Source organism: Chionomys nivalis, chromosome 16, assembly GCF_950005125.1.
Source record: "Chionomys nivalis chromosome 16, mChiNiv1.1, whole genome shotgun sequence".
Taxonomy (NCBI): domain Eukaryota; kingdom Metazoa; phylum Chordata; class Mammalia; order Rodentia; family Cricetidae; genus Chionomys; species Chionomys nivalis.
Window position 1 is genome coordinate 44,498,594 of NC_080101.1, and position 15,173 is coordinate 44,513,766.

A 15,173-nucleotide genomic window follows, 5' to 3' on the forward strand; every position below is an offset into this window, starting at 1 on the left:
TCAACAGTGTCTCCTCTCTGACCCTAGGAATGAAAAGTGAAATCTTATTTCAGAGTGCAATAGAGGGAGTATAGAATTACATCCCTCAGGTAGGTAAAGCAATGAAGTTTAAGCTTAGAAGAACTGAGCCTGAGTCTTCATAGGGTTTTTTGGGGGGCGGGGTGTGGGGGCTTGATCTTGTTTTGTTTTGTTTTTGAGACAGGGTTTCTCTGTGTAACAGCTCTGGCTGTCCTGGAACTTGCTCTATATACCAAGCTGGCTTCCAACTCTTAGAGATCCACTTCCCTCAACCTTTCTAGTGCTGGGATTAAAGACATATGCCACTGCCTGGCTGCCTCCATAGTTTTTTAAAGAAAGGTTGAAAGAGACATTTCAACAAAATTAAAAAAAGAATTGAAGAAATGCTGATAAGTCCTGTTAACTATTGGTTATATTGGAACAATACCCCTCCACAGGGATCCTGAACATATTTTCAATTAAACAGATTTGTTGCTCAAGAACAGAAAGAATCTTTAAGCCTAGCAAACAAAATGGGCTTATGATTGGAAACCACTATCCTTTGCAGAGAGAAGGGATATGGGAAGAAGAAAAAAGCCTGTTGATAATCTTTGTTGATAGGTTTCGAGGCTGATTGAAAGGAGGCAGGAGCAGAGTTTGCTCTCTGCTCATTTCTTAGTATCAGGTAGTACGACTGTCACAAAGGCGATACTGTCAAGTGAGTAAATTCTGAAAAGCAATGGTTCTCAACCTTCCAATACTGCGACCCTTTACAGCATAGCCATAAAATTATGTGTCTTGTTAATTTGTAACTGATTTTTTGCCACTGTTACGGATTTATAATGTAAATATCTGTTTTCTGATGGTTATAGAGCATGTCTGGGTCTTTGACTTTTAAAAGGGTCATGACCCACAGGTTGAGAACCAGTGCTTTAAAGACTTTTCATAGTTTGAGTGTCTTAGAATTTTTGTTCCTTACTGGTCTAATCTCTAGTTTTTACTGGTTGTTTGCTGTATTTAGTAAGTGCTGCCTATTGATTTGATTTCTCCATTTGTGCAAATGGTGAGTTATAGAAGTTCAGTTCTAGGTAGAACATTAAGAGATAGAGTCGGGGGACACATGCCCATTTTTATCTTTTTGAAGTTTATTCAAATATTATGGTAATTTAAGGACTAGTGCCTTAGGCTTATTATTTAAAGTCCTGATACATAACACTGATTTTGATAAACTAACTTATCTGAAAATGGAAACGTGCCTCTTGAATTCTAGGCAAGTGCTTGCCCAATCGTAGAATCTTTATTATCTTTATTTGCTTCCAGAAGAATTATTTGTATATGTTGCCCTTTTGGTAAAGCTAATATAATCCTTGAACATGAGAGGAAAGTAAAGAAGAGCTGACTGTATTTGTCTAGTATAAATGTTAGTATCCTCACAGTAGTAGACTGTTGAAGTGTTGGGCCTCATAAGGCCCAGTGTAACTTCTAAGCCTAACTTGAGTTTGGTGAGGCCTAGTGTAACTTCCTGAGCCTAGCTCGAGTTTGGAGATGTGTCTCTAGTTACTTGACCTAGGCCTGCCTCTGCCCAGCCACCACTAATGTGACAGAATACTATTGGCCCTTGTGTTCTTTGCTCCACCTCAACCCATTCCAAGCTTCTCCAACCCCATCACAACCCTATATAAGTTCCTGCCTGATAACCATTAAATGAGATCCTGCTTTGACAGACTCCCGACTCATGGGTGTGTTTCCTCGTCGGCCATTTAGGAGGGCGACTGGGTCTGTCACTCAGGGAAAGCCCCAAGGAAAGTCCGGCAGATTGGGCTCTGCCCCTTCCCTTTCTGCATCTAGAGAACCCAGCATCTAGGTAATCCTTAGTTGTTTCAGTTGGATGAATCACTTTTTATATCCTATATTATTTTACTCTTATAAATCCTTATTGTCAATGGACAATTTGGTATGGGGTTTTATGTGTGCTCGTGTATTTTTTTTTAAATTTAATCCTTATATTTTTTGTGGATTCAGATGTTCTGCCTGTGTGTGTCTGTCTACCATGTGTGCAGTTCCTGTGGAGGCCAGAAGAGGGATAAAATCTTTTGGGACTGGAATTAAAGATGATTTGTGAGCTACCATGTGGGTGCTTAGAATTGAACCCAGGTCTTTTGGGACCCCCTCCCCCCATATTCTTCACCACTGAGGCTTCTCTCCAGCTCTGAGTTTTAGTTTTAATAGCTGGCCTATTTTTGTTTTTGTTGGCATGACAATATCTTTGGTTAACATTTTATAGCATTGATTCCCCTCCTTCCTCTGCCAGCTTGTAGTGGCTATGTTATATTCCAGTGTTACTTAAAAATCCCAGCACTCAGGAGGCAGAGACAGGTGGATCTCTGTGAGTTCGAGACCAGCCTGGTCTACAAGAGCTAGTTCCAGTCCAGGCTCTAAAACTACAATGAAACCTTGTCTCGAAAAAAACAAAAAAGAAAAAAGAAAAAGGGAAGCTTTCAGGGAATTAATGGCCTCTCTGGTTGTTCAGATTAGTCATAAACCTTCAGGGAGCTATTTCTTCCATATTTTAATTGTGAATCCATATTATTTAAGCTGAAGAGAATTTCAATTAATAAGTGTATTGCTTTCCTCAGCTAATCGAGGATCATACGTATTGCAGGATTTGTTGTTTTAAGTTACTGGTTCACCTCTAGTTGCTTCTTGCCTAGGGTTTCTAATTCTACTTCTGCCTTCCAAGTGTGGCATTATAGGAATGTACCTTAACCCATTTAATTTAATAAACAAATGTAAGTTGTATTTTTTTAATCAAAGACTTTTCTTTTTTGTCTTGGGTCAGGGATTCTTTGTGTAGCCCTGGTTATCATAGAACTCTGTCTGTAGATCAACTGGCATGGATCAGAGATCCACCTGTCTCTGCCTCTCAGATGGGATTTAAGACATGCATCACCAAAGTATTTATTTCATGGGAAGGAATTTACATGTGATTCATTCCTCAGGAAAAATTGACTTGGTATTAAACCAAACTTCTTGAGTTTAGAGTAGTGCCTCTTTCCCCAGTCTTTAGGAATATTTTTTTGTCTATTAACCCATGAAATGAATACTAATAAAGTTAGAAAGACTTCTTTTCCCTTTCAGTTCTGAATGTATGCTATTCCATGCACAGGGTTTTGCTGCTCATGGATCACAACATTTACTGTATTAGTTATCTCTGGTTACCAAATAGCGTAAAACTCAGTGACCTAGCACAGTTTTTTTCTGAGAAAGCAGGGCACAGTGTTGGATGGATTTTCAGCTTTAGACTGTTACAAAGTGTCAATTTAGGCGCAAAGTGTCAATCTAAGCTGGGCCTAGAGTCTCATCTGAAGATCCAATTGGTTTGAGAGATTTGCTTTATAATCATGGCATTTTTGGCAGAATTTAGTTCAAAGCTTACTGGACCAAGGGCCTTGTTTTCTTTCAACAATGAGCTACTTTACCAGGCTGAAGAAGCACCTTCTTGGTAGGGTGCTTGTCCAGCATTCAGGAAACACTTCGTAAAATAACCTTTTCTGTTAACTTCTTCATTTTTCCTGTTTCTGTAGTACACATTTAGTTTGTTAGATCTTTGCCAAAAGATTATTTGCTTTATATTACTAGACTGTTTTTCAAGTCTTGAAATAGTAAAAACATATTTACATAAGTGTGGGTGTTTTCAGAGTGCACAGGATAGTTTTGGAGTTTGTCTTTCCTTCCATCTTGGATTGTGGGCTTAGAGAGTTGCTGCGTGTCCTGCAAGTACTTTAAACTTGTGAGCTATCTCATGAACCACTGAAACACTTACTTTGTAAGTGCAGATTTAGTGTAGTTCTAGATCATATGGTGGCTGTGTAAAAGAGCAAGGGTGGTATTATAATAGAAAGGAAGTTCAAACAACCTCTTTATTCAAACATACTCATTTCCCTTTTCCTATTGATGCTATAATTTAGATTTGTTGTTTACTGCCGACTTGTTGTTTTTTCTTTACATTCTCTTGTCCTTTGCTTTCTAATAAGAGTTAGTTTCGTAGAGGATGAAAGGCTTTCACACTTGCTCTGACTTCTGAGAGGATAGGGTTTTAGTCCACTAACTGCCCTTATCCTACATACTCTTTTAACACCATTTAGTGTGGTGTACGTGCGTGCATGCGTGTGTCACACATGTGTATATTGAGTTTGTGCACATTATAATGCATATGTGCCGGTCAGAGGGCAGTTTTGTGCAGTTCTTCCACATGGATTCTGGGAGAGTTATTATCAGTTTGTGCAACACTTGCCTTTACCCATTGGGCCACTGCCCCGTCCCCTGTTCTACCCTGGAGCATAGATTTTTCTCACATTTACAAATGTTTTTTTCATATAAGTTAGCAAATTTCCTGAAGCATTGAGTCTATTAGCTATTTTAACTTCAGTCATGGTCCATTTTAATATTAGTACAGACTTTTCTTACATCTTGGTATTTTCTATCCTCTGTTTCAAAACTCTGTCTAGATATCAGAGTTGCATTTTGTTAATGTTGTCTCAGTTACCTCCAGTCTATTTCAGTTTTTCTGTCTTGTTTCTCCTTGTATTTTTAAAGATTACTATGTGGGGTTTTTTGGTTTGTTTGTTTGTTTTTTTGGGTAATGTTGTTGTTTGAGTGTTTTGCTTGCATGTATGACTGCACCATGTGTGTGCACTAGCGATAGAGTCCAGAAGAGGTTGTCAAATCCCTTGGAATGTTACAGTATGATTGCTAGATGCCATGTGTATGCTGCGAATCAAATCAACCAGTGTTCTTAGCCACTGAGCCATCCTCCAGCCACCTGCTAAGGTGTTTTTTTAAAAATGTCCCTTAATCTCAGTTTGTTTCAGACATTCATTAGATTAAAGTTATGAATTTTGCCATGACTGTAACAAAATGTGTTGATTTGTCATAGATCAATTAGTATTAGTGATTTTAGTTTAGATTACTTGTTTGTGTTAGTGTCTCTTGGGTTTCTTTTATCTATCCAGTAGTTTAAGTTATTTTTTACTTTTTTTGTACTTTACTGTTTTTTTCCCTAACTCAGCTATTGTTAGGAGTGAGTGATCATTTACTCACTTTAATATACAAGCTACTTTTCTTTTCAAATTAAAAAATTAGATTTTGTGGGGTAGTAGTGACAGGGTTACCCATAGAGACCCTGTCTGGGGTGAAAATTAGATTTCTTAAATTAACAAAAAATATTTCATATTTGTTAGCTACATTTGACTTTGAGTGTTTTGCTTTGCTTTTTTTCCAGGCACTCGCCTCGGCTGAGAGCTTCTGTTCATTTATTTGCTGGGTGCTATAGTTTCTTAAATGCCTTCGTGGCTCATTTGCAGACTTAGGTCTGGTTATGGAAATGATACTAATTGTGATAAGCCTTTAGATCATTAGAAGGAAAATTGGCAGTTTGCCTATGATACAAAAGCTGCAGGGCCTCCTTGGGGTAGTGGAAAGAAGGAGTCTTAGCTCTGTCAAAAGAATAGTATGCTGAAGTCCTGGCCTGTGGTCTTCTTTCATCATCTCTCCAGTGTTTCTGGCTTAGCTTGGGGTAGAGAGCACTTAGACTACATGGCTGTTTTCCTCAGACTGAGGAGCTTTCCTATGTCAGTGTCTCCGCTTACTGAATGTATTTTGCTAATGATGGAAAACGGGGGAAGGATTTTTCCCTAAGTTATTTTTTAAAGTGACAGTCATTAAAGTAAAAATTTAATTTTCTGAATCACTTTGGATTATAACAAAAGAGTGTCTAATGACTTTCTGCATAAATAATCCTTTCCTAGGTGCACTGAATGGTGATCCTTTGTATGTAAATCATATTTCCTTCAACTTTCTTTAGCACATGTAATTGCGATGCCAGTTGTGTGCTAAGTTCTCATTTTATAACAATTGTGTGGTAAATTCTCATTTTATAACAAGTCGATGAGATCATTGGCAGCCTATCATTTCTGAGTCTCATCTTCTGATCTGTAGCAGATAGCCTACAAATACCTTCTTGTGAATGTATACTTTGAGACACAGCCTTACCTTTTGGTAGTGTAAATGTGTAAGTTTTTGTTTTCTCTGTCTCATTCTCTTTTTGTCTCACTTGCTCTTTCATGGGTTATGTGTGTGTATTCATGTGTAGGTGTGTATATGCTTACAGTTTTCACCTTGTATCTTGTTTGAGACAGTCTTAGGTTGTTAACTAATAGTGCAAATGCTAGGCTAGCCTCCAGGAATTCTCGTGTGGTATACTGATGTGTATTTCCTGACTGTCTTTTTGTGCATACAGGGATCAGAACTCAGGTCCTCATGTCTGAGAGGCTTACACTTTACCCATTGAGCCATCTCTCAGCTTTATTACTGGTTTTTTTTTTTTTTTTTTTTTTTTTTGGTTTTTCGAGACAGGGTTTCTCTGTGGTTTTGGAGCCTGTCCTGGAACTAGCTCTTGTAGACCAGGCTGGTCTCGAACTCACAGAGATCCGCCTGCCTCTGCCTCCCGAGTGCTGGGATTAAAGGCGTGCGCCACGAAAGAAATGGATTATATATTTTGGGGAGACAAGTTTTCTTGGCGAACATTTACTAAGCACTGGTAATTTCCAATTGTATTCCCATCCTGAACGGTCCTTATTGTATCCAGGAGCGTCTATCTCAATATCTATTTGAAGTCCTCATTTGAAAACATCTTAAATCTAATATATTCCCTATTTCTTTGCCCCTTACTTTTTCTCTGTCTTTTAGATGGCAGGGTACTATGATGTTTCTCTTTTTAAAAAAATCATGTAGGTATAATTGTTGTATTCCTGTGCATGAAGAATTGGGGAGGGAAACATGCATTTCACAACATGCTTGTGGAGGTTAGGGGGACAACTTAAAAATTGATTCTCTCCTTACCTTATGTGGGTTCTGTGGATCAGATTCAGATCTTCTCATCCAAGCTCCTTTCTTTACTGAGAAGCCTTGCCAGTTTAACATTTCTCTTTCTTACTTTTAATCTAGTCCATCAGTAAGCCTTGTGTCTACACTTTAAATATTGGTTCAGAGTTTCTCACTGACTCTGCTTTTTTAAAAGTTGTTCATTTTGTCTTAACCTTCTCAACTTACTGGCATTCTTGGTGCTTTTATTTCAATTTAATGATTATTTATTTAATTATTTGTTTGTGAGACAAGATTTCCTATATATTTCTGTCTCACTTAGTGCTCATCATTTTTCTGCCTCAGCTCTTCAGGTGCAGGGATTATAGGTGGTATGCCACCAAGACTGGCTTTATTTCAGATTTCAAACCAGTCATTCACTGTTAGGAAAAATTAACTGTTTATTTTTGTTTTATTGTGTTGGGTAATGAGCACACTATTATCTTAGCTTTCAATGTTTTACTCATGTAAATTTTTAGTTTTTTGTTGGGCTATAATTAACATTTATTCATAGAAAAATGTTCTAACATCAATATTTTTTGAAGAGTTTGAGAGGTGTAAGAAATTTCAGGTGTGATGTGTGTTTCGCCTTGTCCATTTTGCTTCTGAATTTGGTGTTCAAAAAGAGTGTATAGAACTGATTTTTTCTGTTTTTTTTTTATTTTGTTTTTTTTTTTGTTTGTTTGTTTTGTTTTTGGTTTTTCGAGACAGGGTTTCTCTGTGGCTTTGAAGCCTCTCCTGGAACTAGCTCTTGTAGACCAGGCTGGCCTCGAACTCACAGAGATCCGCCTGCCTCTGCCTCCCAAGTGCTGGGATTAAAGGCGTGCGCCACCACCGCCCGGCAGAACTGATTCTTTGGGCCAGCAAAATGGCTCAGTAGGTGAAAGTGCTTACTCAAGTGGGATGAGCTGATTTGAACTCTGGGACCTATAAGGCAGAAGGAGGAAAGCGATTCCACAAGTTGACTGACACCCCCCCCCCACACACACACACAGAGCAAAGGTTTTTAAAAAGTGAGAACAACTCTGAACTCACCAGGCATTATCAGTCTTTTATTCTGGGTTCTGGGCTGCCATGGGGTCATCACCTTGGTGTCCTAGTTAGAATACACAGTCTAAATTCAGTTTTCTGTGGTTTTTATGTTGAACTTTTGATGCACTTGTCTGTTTTACTAAGAAAAACATGTTATATTCTCCTATCATGAATTTACTATCTATTTCTTGTAATTCTATTTAGTATAAAGTTGTGTTTAGTGTAGTTAGAGCTTTTGGAAACTTGAATGTGCTGTTTATACCATTTAAATGTCTATCTGTAGCAGTAGCCTTTATTTCGGATTATTGAATATTTTGTCTGACATTGTTTGGTCTATGTTGTAATATGTTTCTGCTATTTTTTAACTTTTCCTTGTTTGTGTGTTTTGGATTATTTCTCATAAATATGTAATATGAGTTAAAATTCTTTAGTTTTCATTTTCATGGATCAATGTACATTTATGGTGACTCCTGTTATAAAAATGTAAGTATATTTATGTTCACCCTCTTTTCTAATCTACGATTTTTTATCCTTCTCATCTCTTAGATTAGTGGGAATTTTTTCTTTTATACTTTTCTTTATTATCTCCTTTTCTGTCCCCTGAATTGAAAGTTTATAAAGCTTTATAAAGAGAAATGAGTTAAGTATGCAATCTGTGTATTTTGGTGAATCTTTAAAAGTTGATTACAGGAGCTGGAGAAATGGCCCAGGGTTAAGAGCACTGACTGCTCTTCTAGGGGTCCTGAATTCAATTCCCAGCAACCACATGGTGGCTCACAATCATCTAAAACCCTTTTCTGGCCTGCAGGCATTTATGCAGGTAGAACACTGTATGCATAATAAATAAATTCTTTTTCAAAAAGTTTATTACACTTCAAACTGAAGCATTCTATTTCTTTTTAAATAATACATTATTCTCATTGTAACTGATTGCCTGTCATCATACATTCCTGTCTAATGTAGCCCTCTCATTCCTTTTCTCCCTCTAGAATAGCAAACAGCCCCCATTGGAAGATAGTCTTGGGTTTTCTTTATTCTTGATGTGAAAAGTTACAGTGTACAGAATGTGAGAATAAATGTTGGACTTTTTTTTAATCAAACTCATTTCAGAATTATAGTGAACTCTTAATGTACCTTTAATGCAATGTTGTCTCCATCTCAGTCAATAAAAAGCTTTTAAATTGGTATACCACACTATTTAAATATCATTGGAACGACTAAAAAAAACCATAGTGTTCTCATTTTAAATCTTTGTAGGAAATTAGGGAAGTAAAGAGGATATAAACTATCTTGAAATAGTCTTGTTTTTGGAGTTCTTTATTTAAAAGGTTTGTAACACTCATCTCACTGTGATACATAGAGATAATAATTAGTAATTGAAGAACTGTGCTTAGAAATGATTTGCAGTATATGTTCCTGTAGTTAAAAATCACTGCATAATGATTGTCTTCTGTTATAATATCTTTATTTATTTTTTCAGGAGAGAACTAGAAACAAGCAATAACCACCGTGTGGAGATGTCCTGTTAAACGACAACACTAATGATGCAGACTCTGGAAATGCCTAAGACGTCAGAGAAGACTAAGTTAGCAAAGCTTTCTTTCTGCTTAAGGTGACATCTTTGAACACTTTAACACGAGATTGACTCTTCTTGTAATGGTTTTCATCAACGCATCTGCCCTTATACTCTCACCAAACACACTTGAGAACTGTAACTTCATCAAGCACTTTCTGTCCTGAAGCTTTGACCAGTACTTGCTGTCTTTTGTAATTATGCATCCTAGCTAAGGCACAGAAGACTGAATGAATGCAAGGATTCATTAACTCTTTGAATTTGTTAAGTACTAACAGTTAACCATTAGAAGTGGTTCAATGATGTAAGAGTCTCACTGCTTCAACCTTTTCTTTGTTGTAGTTTTTAAATTGTCAATTTTTAGCTATTTGACAGATTAAAAGCAAAATAATCATGCCATATTTAGTCCTGGAGTTGAAGTCTGAATGTTTATGTGAAAAATTATTGTAGTAAACTTTTAATATGGCAAAGCAACCTTATGCTCTATTTTAGCCAAAAGAAACATAATCTAAAATTATATTAGAATATTTCCCTTGTCTTCAAACTATTTGGTGTAACAGAATATTGATATGCAGCTTGGTGGACTTCACCAATTAATGCACACCCCTCCCCAATTATATGTACACTGAGAATGTGTATTGGTTTGAGGGATTAATTATTTTGTTTCTACCACTTAATGAATCTCAACATTTTGAGTAAATGTACCTCAGTCTAATAAGACTTTTTATGACCTTTATAACTACATTTAAAACCCTTCAATCCTGTTTCTGGGTGTTTGCGAGCGGATTGCTATCATGAATTAAAAATTTATTACTCTAGGTACTCAATTAGCTAAATAACATAGTTCTTGTTTAGCAAGCATATACTGTTCCTCAATTCTTCAGCTTTTGCAGTGTCCTGGCATCCTTAAAATACTTTGAAAATATGGCCTTGATCCATGAATTAAATCAGTATCTAAGTGAATGTGTTGATGTTTTATTGATCAGATCTATATAAGTGGGAATACAGCATATAACTGGGTATTCTTATAATTACCTTTTTAACATCCTATTTTTTTCATTAATTACATATCAACATTAATTTTTGTATCTTGAAACAAATTGATTTTGTATAATTCAATGTGTTGTGCATCTGTATTGAGTGATTTGATGGCATAAGGTTATGAAAATAATGTCCTGCCCCTTATCTTACTGTTTTGAAAGGAGAAAGCTATGTAGAATGATATGTTAAAGGTGAAAATAGCAATACAGTAGATTTGAATACCTTGATGTTTTGCATTACTCCATTTATGTTTACATCGTGTTTAGAAATTTTCATTTGCTCTCGTCTTTGCTCACTTCAACTCGAAAGCCTCGTGATGGATATTTCTTTGAAACTTTGATTTATATAATTTTTGTACAATGTTTTAGAATGTGCAAATATTGTATTTTTTATTAGAATACAGTATTTGTAGATAACCATAGCTACTTCACAGTTACTTGGTAGCCCCAGTGTAGTTATGTCAGTGTTTACTGAAGGGAACATCAAAATGTTAATGGTATATTAAAGAATGAGAACTTTCATAAAGGAAAATTGCACCTATTTTACCTTTTTGAGACTAAGCCATGAAATCTTGTAACATGTCTCTTAACTATTTATAATGAAAATTGGCATTTGGGTATAGCCAGCACAGCAATGTTCTATATCCCTAAGATTGTATAGGTAGGACATTTCAAAGATGACACCTGTCATTCTGGAGCTCCTACTAGAGAAAACTGTAAAAGGGTGACCTTGTCGGAAGGAGCTGAGTCCTCCCCCTGAGGTTCTCTTTTTCTTGGTGCTTTATTAGCAACTCTGGATATTTTTATAAAACTAGTTACATTATAAACTAATTCAGTCTTGTTTAATTTACATTAGGTTTTATGTAAGGAATGTCATCGAAATACCCAACGAGCAGGCTTATTGCAGTAGACGCAGACAGGGCCAGTGTAGCTGAGTCTGTTCGTGGTGAGAAGAACATCCCAGTGCCTTTAACCTGAATTTCTAATCTTAAGTGAAATGGGTGCAGCATTCCTTTGGGAAAAAAGCTTCCACTTGGTAATTTTGTGTTTTTCTCACCTAAGTATTCCCCAAAGCACCAACCTTCTCTTCCTTCTTGGTCAGTCAGTATATTACAAGATTATTTTTCCATAAAATGAAATCATTACAGGTTGTCTCTAGATTACAACCAGAGGAATGTTTCTTAACTGCAGGGACCAAAAGGGAGAGAGCCTGGGCTCTACAAGGGTAGATTTATAATAAAATGTTTGAATAATCTTAAATTAAGACATTGTTGGTCCCGTGATTTCTTGCTTAATATTTTTCCAATTTGTCATTTGAATGATTCTATTAAAGTTATCTTATGTGGGTATTTTATTTTTAAAGGTATTATAGTTTGTATATTTAACAGTAAGGGGGAAAGTGTAACCAAAATTAGTATTCTCTCACTATACATATTGGTACTTGAAAATTCCTTTAAAAAACAAAAAAACTCAGCCTTTTAGTGCTTAATTCCTCATTTTAACATGTGATCTTTTAATTGAAAAGCTGTGTTATTTTTGAGTACCATGCATGAGGGTTAAGCTGATGTTCAAACAGTTTGCAATAAAAAAAACCCAATCAGCTTAAGTCATTCAATCATTTCAAGTGCATTCTGCATCCTTTAAAAGTAAGTTTGTGAGATTTTAAGAGAATTGTGTTTTCATTAAGTTTTGCATATCTTTTGTTATGCCATGTAAATTTCCTTTTTCATATGATTAAAGGAAGGGTATGATGAAATGATTAGTTCACACATTCATTTGTAGCAGTTATCAATGAGAATTTGAATTTTGTCGTGTTTGGGTTTGTTCATTCCTGTGAATGATGGTACAGTAGGTGAGATTTTTTTTTTTTTGTTATGGTACCGAACTCACCATTTGGTCCTCTTTAATCTTTGAGGGTTTCAATAAAAATTGTTCACTCATATCTGTGTTCTTTTTATCTATCTTTATAAATATGTCTTGCTAGAATTTTTTTTTTTTTTTTTTTTGCCTATTACGGTTTTCCTGATTGGCAAGTGCATGTTACTCGTTTTTGTTGGTCATTTAAGTTAAGTGAATTAAAGACAAGAAATGTCCCTTTATCTCATGTAAGCAAACTGTTGACTTATATGTTCTTAATACTTCATGATAGAAAAGAGGAAGAGAGGGGCCCCTCCCCTTTTAAATGTAATAGGAAAGTAATGGCAGCCGTCTAAAAACATATCTCCTTGGCCCCAAGGAATGCTTTTCTAACAATTTTTACATTATCTTTCAGAATTAAGGAATTTATGTGGGTGGTCATCGTAATTCTGAATGGTATGTCTTTTATTAGCTTAGCTCTCTTTAAAACATTTATTCAGGTAAGAAAAGTAAAACTTTAGTTTTTTATTCTCAAAACTGGTTGTGTGTATACACAAATGACTGCCTGTGTCTGGTGCATCCACCTCAGTAGCAGCAGGAGCCTGCATTTGGTCATCTTCCCCAAGAGAAAGTGTGTATTTCATCATGGTACATAGAACTGAGGTCAGTCATTCATCACCTACAGTTAGAACCTGATTATTTTTCACTGATCGTCTCAGTTTGAATTTGAAAATTCTGTTCTAGGAACTAAGATATTCTTAGGGTTAACTGATCAAGGTGGTTTGATTTTTTTTTTTTTCATACTGTTCATTTTGAGACACAGGATAGATTTGTATCTAGGGGATGTAGAAATACATCACTTGAGTTTGATCAACTGGTGCCCGACACTGAGCCAGTCTGTTATTAGTGTGCAAATAGAATGCAACTAGGAATGGATTTTTCAGATTTTGTAGCATGATTTATTTAGATAATTAGAGAATTTTGATAATTTGTAGGCTATGGTAGTGTATAACAATGTCAAATGTTTCTTCTTTGAGAGTAAGTTTGGCCACCCATATGATTTTTCTGTATTCAGAATATTGAACACATGTTCCCAAAACATGTTCATTTTTTCTTGTTCTGCCATTTGACAGTATCTTTTTATTCTTCATAAATCAGGTTACAGCAGTTTTACAGAAAATGTGAAAAGATTTCAGAGTTCTTAACTACCTTGTATCCAGCTCTCCTAGTTTCAGATATCTTAGAAATTTGCGAGTATAGACCCTTCACTTCCTAAATGACACTTTAAAATTTTTTCTTAGTTTTTACCTAATGCTCCTTTTGTCAGGATCGCCCCAAGAACACCATGGCATTTCTAGTTTTCACGTCTCCTTGGTGGTTATTTTTTCTTGGGCTTCTGTTTAATGATGATGATCGATACTGTGTAGAATGTTTCTCCTCTGGAATCTGGCTGGTTATATGGTTCATAAGCTTGAGGGAGGAGGACTACACATGTGAAGGGCTTTTCTTTTTCTGTCATATCAAGACTGAATACAGTAACATGCTGTTGATGTTGACTGGCTGAGATGGGTTTGTCAGCTTTCTTATGTACAGTGTACTTGTTTCTTGTGTATGGTGCCTGAAGTTAAACCTAGAGTCGAGCACATTCTAGTAAAGTACTTTATGGCTGACCTAATTAGCTTCTCTTTGTCTTGTGGACAAAGGTGTGATGGCTAACCCTGAACACCAGCTTGTTTGAATTGAGCAGTAGCTTGTGAGATTGTGAAGCACACCCCTGGGGTGCTTCTGTGAGAGCGAGGACTTTCCCAGGTAAGACTTGAGGGCTCAGATGTAATAAAAGGATGAGGAAAAGAAGTGTAACCATCTCCACTTCCTGGCCACTTGATGTGTCACTGCTCTGCCATGACAAATCAAGGAAGCAGAAATGTTTTGTTTCCTCGGGTATTTGGTCACAGTATTAGAAAATGTCTAACTAAAGCACAGGGTTTTTGTGTGACTCACTCTGCCCTCAGATTATCATCTGCCCTTTGCCTCCTTCCAGGAGTGCAGGTGTTCAGCACAGAGCCCTGCAGGCTGCTGCTCTATTCAAAGGCAGCTTCAGTCCACATTTGAGTGGAGAATTGGTATACTATATTTTATACAGAAATACAGGAATCTTAGTTATTCACTCTCAGTTGCTGAAAGCTTGTATGCCAGTATTTCCCCTTTAGAAAGATACATCACCTCACTTCCTCTACCCTTTTTAAGGGGACAGCAGAGATTTTTGAAGGAATTTTCATCGGCCTTATACCCATTTCAAGTGTAATTGTATGAAGAAGCAGGGATTCTACTAAAGGGGTAGAAGATAAGCAAGTGTTAGGTCATGGGGAGGTTCTGGCTATTGTGTGTGAGTAGGAACTGATAATCATTCAGCTTTTGCTGGAGAAAAATCGGAGGTAGGAGATGTGTGCTGTTGTAATTGGACTGGTGTTTTCCTTTAAAAGGAAAAAGTGAAATAGTGTAGCATCTTTTATAATTGAATCTTTTTTATATGCTTTTAAAAATCAACATAGCATTTGCACATACTTGTGTGGTTCTGTGATATTATCTGTCTACAACATGTAACGATCAGATGAAAATAGCTGTCATGTCTGTCATTCCGACTTAACTAACCCTTAACTGTTGTCAGTTGTAGCTTCTTTACTGTGTGATAAGGCAGTGGAGTTTAAGGCGTGCCTAAATAACAGAATCAAGGGGGTGTTTGTAGAGAAACC

The 15,173-nt window shown here is 36.4% G+C and overlaps 1 protein-coding gene across 2 annotated transcripts in view; it reads left to right on the plus strand.

The window, feature by feature from the left end:
* Ythdf3 (YTH N6-methyladenosine RNA binding protein F3) overlaps positions 1 to 12,503 on the plus strand; it is a 33,004-nt gene extending 20,501 nt beyond the window's left edge. For both annotated transcript variants that reach the window (XM_057790511.1, XM_057790512.1), the window contains one exon: positions 9,431 to 12,503. In XM_057790511.1, coding sequence (XP_057646494.1) covers positions 9,431 to 9,454 — 24 coding nt within the window. In that variant the 3' untranslated portion in view covers positions 9,455 to 12,503. The remainder of the gene's footprint in view (positions 1 to 9,430) is intronic.
* Positions 12,504 to 15,173: the final 2,670 nt, after the last annotated feature.